The sequence below is a fragment of the Ovis canadensis genome, chromosome 15 (genome assembly GCF_042477335.2).
Source record: "Ovis canadensis isolate MfBH-ARS-UI-01 breed Bighorn chromosome 15, ARS-UI_OviCan_v2, whole genome shotgun sequence".
Lineage (NCBI taxonomy): Eukaryota > Metazoa > Chordata > Mammalia > Artiodactyla > Bovidae > Ovis > Ovis canadensis.
Window position 1 is genome coordinate 90,303,329 of NC_091259.1, and position 13,733 is coordinate 90,317,061.

At 49.9% G+C, this 13,733-nt stretch overlaps 2 protein-coding genes across 5 annotated transcripts in view; one reads left to right on the forward strand and one right to left on the reverse strand.

The window, feature by feature from the left end:
* Positions 1-3,654, forward strand: part of STX3 (syntaxin 3) — a 43,496-nt gene extending 39,842 nt beyond the window's left edge. For all 4 annotated transcript variants that reach the window (XM_069553255.1, XM_069553254.1, XM_069553258.1 and 1 more), the window contains exon 11: positions 1,904-3,654. The gene's annotated coding sequence lies outside the window, so the exon portion shown is untranslated. The remainder of the gene's footprint in view (positions 1-1,903) is intronic.
* A 2,744-nt stretch (positions 3,655-6,398) lies between these two features.
* Positions 6,399-11,223, reverse strand: MRPL16 (mitochondrial ribosomal protein L16). The gene is made up of 4 exons (XM_069553259.1): positions 10,865-11,223; positions 10,479-10,544; positions 8,565-8,713; positions 6,399-7,523 (listed from the first exon to the last, which is right to left on the reverse strand). The coding sequence occupies exons 1-4, from the start codon at positions 10,917-10,919 to the stop codon at positions 7,038-7,040; spliced, it is 756 nt and encodes a 251-aa protein (XP_069409360.1). The 5' UTR covers positions 10,920-11,223; the 3' UTR covers positions 6,399-7,037.
* Between the last annotated feature and the right edge of the window lie 2,510 nt (positions 11,224-13,733).

The following is a 13,733-nucleotide window of genomic DNA, read 5'->3' on the forward strand; positions in this document are numbered from 1 at the left end:
GACCTAGGGGAATTCTGTCAGAGCTACTCTTCGTAAAACAAGGTGGCCATTTATCATCGTCTGTAAAGTCTAGAGAGCCTCAGAGGATGGCGACTTTAAAATTTAGGATATTAATTTGTAAAAAATCTGGTAAAAACAATAGAGCTGGCCACTGACTCAGGGCTTCATGTATGTAGCCACAGCATGGCACAAGAGACCTGTTATTGGGACTGCGAAGACTTCCGAGGCTTCTCAAGTGTTTTTCTGACTAAAACATAGCATTATGTATGGTTAAGGACAGACTGGTAAACGCTGAAAAGGTGAGCGGAATTAACTTTTAATATTATTGCCAATAATCTTATGGCACGTTCACACACTCAGATGAGGTTTTACATCATTCAGACTATGTTATCAACAGTTTGGTACCCAGTCACAAGGTCACAAGCATCATTTCTCAACACTCAGATCTCTTTGGGAATCTCATGTTCAACAAGATTGTGAATATACTCTCAATTATTCAACATGTTCCCAATGTTGGAGGTTTGCTATTATTGTTTTGCTATGACTAACAGTATGATTAACTTTTATAATGTTTTCCTCTTTCTTACAAATTCATAGAAGGTGGGTTACTGCGGTAATAGATACATAGACGTGATAGCAGAGCTGACCCTTCACTTCTTGCCTGTTTGCCTTTTTTTCCTTCCTCCTCCTCCCATGTGACTAGAGGATCTCAAAGTCAGATTATTTTTAACCCTAAACATTCAACTTCTTGATACATACATCCACTAGGTGACTGATCTCGCATAAGTAATTAACTGATTTACTTTTTTTCCCTCCTGGTACTGGGACTCTAGTCCTTGACATTTTTTTGTTTGTAGAATTTTGTTCTGACGCTTCACAATCCCCCTGGAAAGGATATTAACATTAAGAAAAGGTATAATAGTCAGTGTCTCTCCAAATCCATGGATGAAAGATGCCTTCCAAATTCACAGGGCCCCTCACCATCCCTAATTCCAGGAATTCAAAATGTAAATCATTTTGTAAAATGAGGAGGCAGATCAGTCCATTGTTTTTAGCTGACTTACCCGACGTCTAAGATGCTAAGTTGCTGAGCCCTTGCTGGATCGCTTCCCCGTTCCCTGACTGAGTCCAGGCCGACCGGCACACAGGCTTGGACTCGGGAGTCAGACCTCAGAACAGAAACACCCGACGTCCGTGCTCCCCACCTGTGCTCTAGGATAACAGTATCCCCCCCATTTTCGTTGGGGAAGCTCGGTGGAGCTCAGCCCGCAAGGCAGAACTGCCGTGACAGGCCTCCTGGACATTTCCGTGTCCTGTTCGCTGTGCCTTTCTGCTTCTAAGACAGGCTGGGTGGGCGCTGAGGGAGTGAGAAGACTCCAGTGCCAGCAGGCCTCGGAGCCGCATTCGGAAGGAGCTGATGGGGGCCCTGCGCACAGCACGGGTGTCTTTCTCCAGCAACCGTGCCTCGCCACCCACACGTCCCCCCTCAGAGCTGACAGCCCCTGGGAAGGGTTCTAAGAGGCCCAGGGGTTTCCCTTTTTTCCCCTTCTGTCTCTTGTAACAGGGCTTTTGGATCTTCCCAGGTGGCTCAGTGGTGACGAATCCGCCTGCCAAGCAGATGTGGGTTCGATCCCTGGGTCAGGAAGATCCCCTGGAGAAGGAAATGGTAACTCACTCCAGTATTCCAGCCTGGGAAACCCCATGGACAGAGGAGCCTGGCGGGCTGTAGTTCGTGGGGTCACAAAGAGTTGCGTACACCTGAGCATCTCAATCAGACCAGGACGTTGGGCTCTTGCATGCTGGGTGCTTCCTTCAGGCCCCGTGGCGGATGCCTGTCGGCTGTCGGGTGTGTGTTGACTCTTCCACGACTGTGTGCAGCTCATCTCTCCTCTCCGTCTTCCAGGTGTGTGGCTGAGTCTTACTGTCACTCTTCACCGTCACCCGGGGTGCTGACCCGACCAGCATCTCCCCCCGCCCCGCCTGGCGTAGAGCCCGGTTTCACCCCAGCCTGGTGTGGCCGCCACCCCTGCCTTCAGATGGGAGCAGAGTGTGAATGGCCTTCCTGAGAGGGAGCCCCGTTCCTTTGTTTCCCTGTAACCACCCCGGGCCTGACCCGGCAAAGGGTCTCGCCCGGGAGGAGCCTGAGCGCCTCCCCACCTTTCCCACCCCACCGGCTCTGAAGCGCCTCCTCCGGGACTGTGGGAACCGCACCGGCTTCCGTCTCCCCTCCGACGTGTCAGACTGTGTCCTGTGCCTTGGGGGCCCACCCGAGGCCTCCCCAGGTGCTGCACTGTCTACCTCACGGAGTGTCCTCCCCAGCACTGTAATGGTTTGTTTTAAAGTGGGATATCTTTAACAAAGCAAGGGGATTCTTCCAAGTTTGGCAACAGTAAGACCTGGGCCGGAGTCTCCTGCTTGGCAGGATCCCAGTCCTCCCAGCTTATGGTCCTTGTCTGAAAGCAGGAGGCGCGGGCAGAGGTCGCTGTGGTCTCGGAAGCTGCCTTCTCTGAAGTGCAGCTTTGAAACGACGCTCCCAGTGTGCTGAGCTCCGTGGCCACCTTCCACCTCTGTCTCTGCTGTCCTTCCTCGTGTGGACTCAGGGACGCACCGCCTGAGACCGTCATCTGAGGTTACTGTCTGTCTAGGCTGGGCTGTGGCGTCACCGTTCCCGTATCTGGGTCTGGGGAGCTGCTGTTCACTGTGGGGAGGTCCAGAATAACCAGGCCTGTAAAATCAGCCGGGGCTCAGGTCCTTGAGGGTCAGGCTCTGGGAGCTTTCAGACGGAGGCAGCTGTGAGTATTTCGTGTGTTCCAGATGTATTTTTATAATTGTGTGTGTGACATGTATCTACATATATGCATGCGTCTCTCAGGAAGTAGGGAACTGGAAATGAGGATATTCTAACCTCAAAAGAGTAACTTGAACTAGGCTAAAAATCAGGAATCATAGTAGAAACGTGATCTTCTCCTGTCATTGGGAAACTTGCTGTTTTCTGCACAAGCGCTCAGACCACCCAGATGGCTGGGGTGGGCACCAGGCAGGTCCCCGCTAGCAGACGCGAGAAGGGACGAGCTCACCACCGCTCCCCGCTTGCTGCCCAGGCTGGGCTTGTCCTGAGAACACCCCATCGCAGTCTGGTTTTGTTCGCATGACCGTGGGGCTGTCCTGTGTCCAGGACTAAGCCAGCTCGGGAAGCCAAGGCCCACTCAGCAGTTCTTCCTGCTCCCAGGTCAGTGGACTTGGTAGAGTGCGTGTCGCCCCCACTCGTCATGGAGGAAACAACAGCCGGGAAATTTTTAAGCTCCCGGCTGCCCTGGCCAGCCTCCCGTTCAGCTTTGACTTGAGTGCCTTCTAGGATAGGGGAGCAGCCTGACCCAGGCATCCCGCCTTCCTGTGCCAGGGCCACTCACCCAGCCAGTGCCCAGCACTCGGACGGAGCCGAGGGGGCCCCGTCGCCTGTGGCTGTGATGTCCGACTCAGACCTGGCTCCAGCAAGGCAGGCAGCCAAGCTCCAATCGGACCTTTGCTCTCCTGAGACTCAGGCCTGGGGCTTATCATTTGGATACAAGTGAAGGGTTTTTTTGTTCTTTTTTAAAAATGTAAACTGGATAATTTTAATTGCTAATTTAAAAATAAATGACTCTATATACTGACTGTGAAGTGGTTCTGGCTCCAGGTCCCTGCGAAACACTTGCTGATGGGCTGCCCCACGTGGTGACTTGCGTTTGTTTTGGAAAGGGGTGAAAAAAATTTTTAACCGTGTGCTAGAGCAGGTGGATCCAAAGTTCTAATTTTTGAAAATGGTTTAACTCCCAAAGAATGCACTGTAAAGATCCATGTATTTGGATCTTAGATTTCAAGGGATTCCCCCCAAAAGACTTTGGCTTACTCACTGAGAATATCTGTGGCTCTGGGGTGAGTGGGGTGAGCCTGATGTGGTGTAGCCGCAAGGCAGAACGATCCTCTGAGCTTGCTGTAGACTGTGACTCTTCACGGAGGGGTGATGTGTCTCTTAGCATCCTGGGTTCTGGAAGCCAGATCCATATTCCTTGCCCTTCACGTCCGCTTCCGCACGCAGACCCATCCCTGCCTGCCTTCCTCTGAAACCCTCTCTGCAGTGCCGTTGTTCCTCACGTGCTTTTTCTTTCCTCGTCTGGACGAACAGAAGAAGATCATGATCATGATCTGCTGTGTCATCCTTGCGATCATCTTAGCTTCTACTATTGGGGGCATATTTGCCTGAAAAAACACCAACAGGTGAGCCATCTCTGGGGGCCGGGGGTGGGGAGGGGGTCAGACCTGTTTTCACCTGAGATGCTTGTGTCCTGAAGGCTTGTCACCCGGTGCCTTAATCTGCGTGGGATTGGGTGCTGCAGTAACGGCTGGAGAAAACCCGGAAACAGGGACATGAGTGAAGGGGGCGCTGGTAGAGCATGGGTGGACCAGGAGGCAGAAGGAGGCGGTCTGTCCTGTAAGCAGGTCTGGCAGCAGAGGGTTTTGTTGGGAATCCTTTGCCTAAGGGTGTTGGCTTCCTGTAGCGAAGGCCCTCCCACAGCGAGGGCTTTGGCACAGGGGAATGGTGGAGAACAAATTCGTTATTGACTAGAAGCACCCTGAAAACTCTGGAAGAGGGCCACAGGGTGAACCCAGAGTAAGTAACGTCCTTCCCTTCGGAGGTCAGGAAGGTTTTGCAGCCCTGAGCGCGGCCGCGGCCACGGCCACCCTGCCGTATGCTCTGATCTCCCCTCCGTTTCTGTCGTCCTTTCAGCCCTCACAGATGGACCCTCACCTGCTTTCTCAGTGCTTCTTCCACCTCTGTGGGGCCGCTGCTTCGCCACCGCAGACTCCTCCCGAGTTGTTCTTCCCATTGTGAAACCTCATATGAAACAGGACTTCAACCTTCTCCCCATTCAGAGTGACGCAAAGGGAGACAGGAGAATACGGCCTCGGGCGGCAGGCAGGGTGACTGGCTGGGGGTATGGCGCTTTGTGGCGGGTTAGGAAGGCGGTACATGGACGCGAATGCGTAGGAAGGAGACCCTTTAGGAAACGGGCTTGGAGCAGGAGCCCCCTGACTTCAGCTGTTGGGGGCGGGACTTCACCGCAGGGGGTCATCCATCCGCTGCTGCTTCTGCACTTCTGGTTCCAGGTCTCACCTTTGACCCACCCTCCGTCCCTTCCTTCTTCAGAGCCTCCGTCTCTGAGGCGATTGTACAGTGATAGAGCCCGAGCATGGCTCCTCACTGCTGTGTCCACAGTGCTTAGCACAGCGCCTGTCACTTAGAGCTGCTGTCTGTCCACTTTACTATGCTGATTTCTGCTATGGACGAATCCTTGGATTTGATTCAACACTTTAAGGCATCAGTGGGAAATGATCTATATCACAAGTCTATAAAAATGCCAGAGTGGGTTGATCCACTTATGCAAAAGTACAGGAGTGCCCCCTCACCCCCCATTTCCACAACATACACTTTGAAGTCCTTTATCTACGGGAGGTGGGGATAGGAGTTGTGCATAGCCTGTTACTTTGTAGAGAGGGCTGGCCCAAGGATTGTGGTTCTGTAATTAAACGTGGACCCCGAAAGAAACAGGTTTATGCTGTGACTGAATGCCCCACAGTCATCAACACCACTGCTCCGTGAGCCCTAAGAGGTGACGATGTTAGGTTAGAAGGCCAAATGAACCCGTCATTATTACTTCTGATTCATGCTGCCAGCTAAGACGGGCTGCAGTGGCCAGCAACGCGTGTACAACAAACTGTTCCAAACACTGTCCTCTATCCAAGGTTCGGGTGTGTTCTAATGCAGCTTGGTGATTATTGTACAAGATTCACTAAAAATACATTAAAATCACAGTATACGATTCTTGAGCATCACTCAACTGCTTAGATGAATCTGTACTTTGGAAAGTAGATTATTTTGCTGTCAAGTCTAACTTTTTAAGAACGGGGGGTAAAAAAATGGACACTTCAGTGTGCTGTTTTCTGCCCACTTTCAAAGGAAATATTTCTATCAATCTGTATCTCCTTTGGTTTGCATACAGGATAGCAACCACTGCTAGCTAGCTCTGAAAAACAGATGAACTTTGTTCAAGGCAAACACGGAGCTGGAATCACGGGCTTTTGAATGACCCAGGCCCTTGCTCATTCAGCAGTAGGGATCTGAGTGCCGGGCAGCCCCTGCCCTGTGCTAGGACCTATAGGGACACAGACGCAGAGCCAAGCACCCTCCATCCTCAGAGGGTTTCAGGCCTAGGAAGGACCACAGCATTCAGCTTTTCCGTCAGTTTCTTTTGCTAAAAGGCAAGGGTATATCTCTTGCCACTGTCCCAACACCCCCCCACCCCCCTTCCACAACTGAGAGAAGATGGGTAGCTGGGTATAAATAAATATGTTGTCAATTATTTTGTGTACTGCTGTCTTCTCTTTGTTTTTCTAGAAACAGTAGAAGTTTGTAACTAGTAAAGTGGCATAAGCTTCCCGGTGGCTCAGAGGGTAAAGCACCTGCCTGCAATGTGGGAGACCCGGGTTCGATTCCTGGGTCAGGAAGTTCCCCTGGAGAAGGAAATGGCAACCCACTCCAGTATTCTTGCCTGGAGAATCCCGTGGATGGAAGAGCCTGGTGGGCTACAGTCCATGGGGTCGCAAAGAGTCGGACACGACTGAGCGAGCTCACTTCTAAAGTGGCATAAAAACTAGCTCCTGAAGTGTGTATATATAAAAGGTTGACTTGTATCAGAGGTGGGAAAGGAAATGTGATTTAGCCTTGAAGACATTCTTCTTTCCGTTGAGAACCAGTCAATTAGGTCTGTTCTGGTTCTTAATCCTTTAAGGCACTGAGCAACCAGTGAGAAGTCACATCATCTTGAGCTGACGCTCACACTTTAATATAACGCATTTAAAAGAATCTGACAGGCGATGTACAGTTTTTCAGAGCGTCTGTTCATATGCTGCTCCTCGGTTGTGACATCAAAGGTGCCCAAAGACCCGAAGGACTGGCTTAGGGGCGCGAAGGCGTGGATTCCCACTCCTGAGCCTCACTACACACGCTCAGGCATGTAGAACTTGCCCCAGTACCGCCCCCGGTGGGTCAGGTCGTAGGGGCTCAGTACCTTCCGTATCCCCAGCATGTTGGCGGTGGTGATGCGCTCAAAGGTCCAGGGGTTCTGGTTGTTCCGTTCTCGCTCCTCTTGGTCTTTCTGCATCTTCTCTAGAGTCTCACGGCTCACGGCCTTGGCAGGGAAAGGCAACTTGTGGGCAACTTGGTTAAGGATGCCTTGTACCTCCTGGAATTCGCAGCGCCCACCCACCTCGACTATGAGGCGGCCCGCCTTCACAGGAGTCACATAGTGGTCGATGGCACCCTTGCCGCCCCCCATGCGCTGCCCCATACTCTTGCGGGTGATGGCCTTGAACGGGGCTGGTACTCGCCATAAGGCAAACATGTTCTTGGGGTCCATGAAGCGGTTGATTGTCAGGCGCATCATTTCAAAATGCCCCCAATGGAGGTAACCGCCACCCAGTGCCTAGAAGTGAATGGAAGCATTAGAAACACATAGAAATTTGGATATCCTTCATTTGTGCTTTAAAATAGGTGGCGCTAGTGGTAAAGAACCCTCCTGCCAATGCAGGAGACAGACAGACAGGTTCGATCCCTGGGTTCGGAATATCCCCTGGGGGAGGCCATGGCAACCCACTCCAATATTCTTGCCTTGAGAATTCCATGCAGAGGAGCCTGGCAGGTTAGAGACCATAGCATCGCAAAGAGTTGGATGCAAGTGAACTGATTTAGCACGGCTGGGTGCTGTTCTTACGTCTCTCATGCTAATTGTGGCTTCAATGATACACATGAAAGTAAAAATATAAATTCTAATAAGCACAGTGGAGGGAAAGCCTAGGGTATGATGGTAACAGAACAAGTGCGGACCCACTGCAATGGACAGCCAGGGAAGACCTCTTTGAGGAGGTGAGGTTTGTAGCTAACGCCAGAAGTGAACGAACCAGCCAAGGGAAAACAGATGAGCGTTCCAGGCAGAGGAATGGCACACGCGAAGCCCACAGTGAGCCTGAGCAGAAGCCAGTGTGGCTGGGGCGGAGAGAGGAACGCGGAGCACACCGAGGTGCTGAAAGGCTGGCAGGGGCTGGTTGGCCAGGCTTTGGGAAGCAGACTTGAAAACCTCTGGCTGCCTGGTGGGAACTAAACCGCCGTCCACAGCCATTAGTGTAGATAACGACGTCAAGTTTTCACAGACGCTACCTGATGAGCAGGATATGTCTAGACATCCCACATACTGACTCATGGATAATCTTGATCAGAGGTTTGAGTAGATCTCACGGTCTGACTATGGGATAAATGAGGTAACTTTTTCCGTCTCCTGCTTTTACATTATTTTCACTCCAGATTAAAAAACATTTATGACTCAATGCTTACTGGGTGTTGCACATCAGTTTAAAGAGCTGCTGGTGGCAGTTCTAGTGAAAGCTGTGGAGGAAGAGACCAGAAGGAACCCAAGGAGTCTGTTTTAGTCCCTGGCTTCCGTCCTGTAGCCGTCTGACGCTGAACTCACCAAGATTGCAAAGCTGCCTTCTGTGAACTCAGTGGCTTCAGTGGAAGGACCTCGTATGTCACGCAGGTTTTTAGGCTCTCTTCTCACTTTTGGCACAAGCGGTGCCCTTTCAACAAATCTCAGCTTGGGCTTTTCAGGAATGGAGACATCTAAAAGGAGCCATAGACAAGCAAGAATAAATCAAACCAAAGGATTTTGACTTCGGTCAATGTTGAAGGAGTCATTTTTTTCTTAGACAGATTCATAACAACCAGGTCAAAGCCTTAAAGTTACCACTCAACAACAATTCCAAAAGTGTATTAGATTTACCTTGTGGATGCTTTCATTGACACTGGAATCTTTTGACTATGACAGTTGTTGATAGAAATGTTTTTGAACCTTTTAAGATAGCAAAGTTTTAAATTGCCAACCAAAATGCCTTTTTAAAATGCCTACCCTACAGGGACTGTTAGGGAAGGTATAGAGATATGAGACAGTCACAAAATAACACGTTAACATTTTTTTGTGTATGTGAATGTTTCACGTGCTGCAATTAAGCTGAATTCTTTACATGCATTATCTTTTTTAATCTTCAAAACAACTTTATAGCCCTGTTTTTTTTAGGGCTTCCTTTTTAGATTTTTTAAACTTTTAAAAATTTAACACACATATATTAAAGGGTCCAATAAAAAATGTGAATTACCACAAAGTGAACACACAAACGTACACACATAACTATCATCCAGATAAAGAAATGGAAGGCAGTAATTTTAATCTCCATTTTATAGAAGAGGAACCTCAGGCCTGGAGACATTTTATAATTTGATCTGGGCCATCCAAAACAGCAAAGCCAGACAGTATGATACTATATTGTACATAAAAGCAGTTAAGTTCTCCTGCTTGCCACATTCTTACTGGGAGACTTACAACCTAGCACTTCTTTGATTTATGCTCTTTGCTTTATCTGTTCAAGGGCATTTCACACTGAGAGCTGTATATATCCTACCATGTGCTTGCCTGGTGAAGGTAGGTGGGCAGAAACCCAGGCCACACACACTATGTCTTTATCAGGTCTGACACTTTGACAATATGGAAAAAAATTAACTTGTCATTTACAGTTATTTCCATAGTAAAATAAGCATGGGTCTGTGATGGAGTCAAATATAAAACAGGAGACTTTAAGGACTACAAAAACTTCCCCCTGCCATTTCTATGTGTCTTGGGCTTCCCTGGCAGTTCAGCAGTAAAGAATCTGCCTGCCAATGCAGATGTGTGTTTGATTCCTGGGTCAAGAAGATCCCCTGGGGAAGGAAAGGGCAACCCACTCCAGTATTCTTGCCTGGAAAATCCCATTGTCAGAGGAGCCTGGCAGGCTATAGTCCAAGGGGTTGCAAAAGAGTCAGACACCACAAGCACACAACAGAGAAACCTAGTAACATTTTCTCCCGTCTCCACGGCTGTATGCACTCCAGTGGGTGTAGTAGTTTCACAGCTATTTGTACAAGATGAGGCAGCTTCAGAAGTCCAGGCATCTTTCATATTTTTGAGATTTCCAATATATTTTCAAAAGTGTAAGATTTATCAAATTGTGGCTTACCTTGCTGTTTATATTAATAAACTAATGCTTTTCACACAGTAGGTACATGCACTTATGTGACCTCATCTGGAGCAAACACCAGAAGTCTAAATTGGAGGCCGATTAGCTGCAGCTGAGAAGGGGGCTGCGGGTCTCGCACCAGTTGCAGGGCATAGGGGAGGTAATCCACTGATGATTTTAGCATTTAGAACACTGCCTGGCGTAGAGTGCCTTCAATACACGACTACTGAATGGATGAATGGGAACAGGGGCACAAAAAAACGCCTGCTCTTCACCCACCCCCCGCTAGGTTCCATCACAGAAAAGGCCTATAAACCAGAAGACAGATAAGCTCTCACCTTCAAACGTTGGCACCGGGAGCAGCGTCTTCAGGCCGGCACGGGCGGGCGGCGCTGCCCACGAATCTACAAAGAAAGGTCAGATTAAACCCCGAAGGCGACAGGGCCAGGGCCTGACGCGCTCTGTGCCTGACGCTCCTGACGGAGCTGTCCTGTGGGCCGCGGGCTCCACTCTGGGAGACCCGAGGCTCTCGGCCCCCGAGAAGGACCGGTCGGGGACTCGGAGGCGACCCCACGTCGCGCGGACGGTTCTGCACGAGTCTCTCCGCGTGAGGAACGGAGGGCGCTGCAGGCCCGCCCGCGCTTCAGCACTCGCGAGGGCCTCCGGCGATGCGAGCGCCCGACGGGGCGTGGGAGTGAAGCCTGGGGGACAGGGGACAGCTGACCTGACAGGGTCGCTCGCAGGAGGGGGGCGCGGGCGCCACTCAGCAGCCGCCACATGGTCCCGCGCGAGCGGCCGCCGAAGGCGACGCCCGGGAGCCTCGTCCCAAGCTGTTCCAGCCGCGACTCCGTCGGGCCGGAAATTGCGTTCGCGCCGGTCCAGGCCGCAGAGAGTCCCGGGTGGAAGCGGAGGAAACCGGAGGCTCGGGACCTGGGTTCCGGCCTGGCGCCCGCGCGGGCTGGCGGTCCGTCCCGAGATGGGTCCGGCGGGGACGGGCTCTGTCTCCGCCCGGGACCGCGCGGAGCGGGCCGGGCGCGCGTGGTGAGGTGCTGCCGTGCGGTTCACTGCAACCCACCGCCTCTCGTGCCTCCTCCCTCCCGGGACGTGGGAGAAAGCGACGGACGCACGATTACCTTAACGTTTCCCGGGCGCTGCCCTGACTGCGCCTCGTCCTGGCGTTGAGTCCTCAACAAATCTCTGCAACAAGCGCGTCCTTACACCCACTTCGCAGATTCCATCTCCAAGGCCAAAGGTTTAACTTTGCCCAAGTCCCACACCGGGAAAGTGGTGCAACCCGATTTTGAGCTTAGTCTGCGATTCCGAAACGAAGTGAACGCACAATGTCAAAACCTGGTATCCAGTTAAAATGAAAAACGGTGCGATTATTCTGGGAGAAGATTGGGCAAGTCATCTTTATGGGCCCGAAGCTTTTTCATATTTAGAAAGAGGCTCTTTCCCCAAGCTTCCAGACGGAAAATGGGATTACCAGTCGAGGCTGATATCTAATGTACTTAAGTCCTGCTAAATCCGCGCGTGGTCTTTCTCCAAGGATTAATTTCGTAAATGGCAACAATAAAACCTGTAATCTCGCACAGCTGTTGGGAGAACCCTCCCTGCCCACAGTTTTATGTACTTCTTGACTGCACGTTGAATCTGTATCAGATGAGTTAGTGGGTTTTACTGTAGCCACTCATATCTGTCCCAAGAACGGCTCTGAAAGGGTTAAACTGCCCCCCCACCCCCACCTGCCCGGCCTGGGCCAGATTTTGGGCAGCTCTTCTGTGCTCTCCTTGCCTCTCCACAAAAAGTGGGCGATTCCCACGTGCTCAGGCATTTGAAAGTCGCAAGCGGAACGCTGTATAACATTGTTTGGGGTGAAGAATAAACCCGCAGTACAGACACTCCTTGATTGGACTCTTAAGTCTTTCGGTACCCTGAAACGTCTACCTCATTACTTATTTTAAAAGAACTATACATTAACTCAAATTTCTGCATTTAAGTAACTGTAATGTCTATTTTTTTCTTTGTAAGAGTTAAGTACAATGGAGGCTACAAATATGAAAATCCAGTGGTCCTATCTTTATGAATTTATGTAGAGAGGATATGATGGGAATACAAACAGCTAACACTGAGATATGAGAAGAATAAATAAAGGGTGTGAAAGATGGAAGGATGGACCTGAGGTCTTCCCGGATCACAGAAAATGATTTTTCCCCTCAAATTTTTCACAGCTGTTTATTTACACTTCTCTTCTGATAGTGCAGGGCTAGTTTTTTGTAGGAAAATGAAGTTCAGGGATTACATGAATTGCTGTACAGCTAATATGGTGCAAAATAGTGAATCTTGACAGACTGAGTTTTATTGGAATGTTTGCTAGCATCTCCAAAAAGCTGATTTTCAGACTTTCCTCACACCTTCGTTAAACATGTAAATATCTGGTTACTACTTATTCAGTTGAGTTCAGTTCAGTTCAGTCGCTCAGTCGGGTCCAACTCTTTGTGACCCCGTGAATTGCAGCACGCCAGGCCTCCCTGTCCATCACCAACTCCCGGAGTTCGCTCAGACTCACGTCCATCAAGTCGGTGATGCCATCCAGCCATCTCATCCTCGGTCGTCCCCTTCTCCTCCTGCCCCCAATCCCTCCCAGCATCAGAGTCTTTTCCAATGAGTCAACTCTTTGCATGAGATGGCCAAAGTACTGGAGCTTCAGCTTTAGCATCATTCCTTCCAAAGAAACCCCAGGGTTGATCTCCTTCAGAATGGACTGGTTGGATCTCCCTGCAGTCCAAGGGACTCTCAAGAGTCTTCTCCAACACCACAGTTCAAAAGCATCAATTGTTCGGCACTCAGCCTTCTTCATAGTCCAACTCTCACACCCATACATGACCACAGGAAAAACCATAGCCTTGACTAGACGGACCTTAGTCGGCAAAGTAATGCCTCTACTTTTGAATATACTATCTAGGTGGGTCATAACTTTTCTTCCAGGGAGTAAGCGTCTTTCAATTTCATGGCTGCAGTCACCATCTGCAGTGATTTGGGAGCCCCCCAAAATAAAGTCTGACACTGTTTCCACTGTTTCCCCATCTATTTCCCATGAAGTGATGGGACCAGATGCCATGATCTTCGTTTTCTGAATGTTGAGTTTTAAGCCAACTTTTTTGCTCTCCTCTTTCACTTTCATCAAGAGGCTTTTTAGCTCCTCTTCACTTTCTGCCATAAGGGTGGTGTCATCTGCATATCTGAGGTGATTGATATTTCTCCCGGCAATCTTGATTCCAGCTTGTGTTTCTTCCAGTCCAGCGTTTCTCATGATGTACTCTGCATAGAAGTTAAATAAGCAGGGTGACAATATACAGCCGTGACGCACTCCTTTTCCTATTTGGAACCAGTCTGTTGTTCCATGTCCAGTTCTAACTGCTGCTTCCTGACCTGCATACAGACTTCTCAAGAGGCAGGTCAGGTGGTCTGGTATTCCCATGTCTTTCAGAATTTTCCACAGTTTATTGTAATCCACACAGTCAAAGGCTTTGGCATAGTCAATAAAGCAGAAATAGATGTTTTTCTGGAACTCTCTTGCTTTTTCCATGATC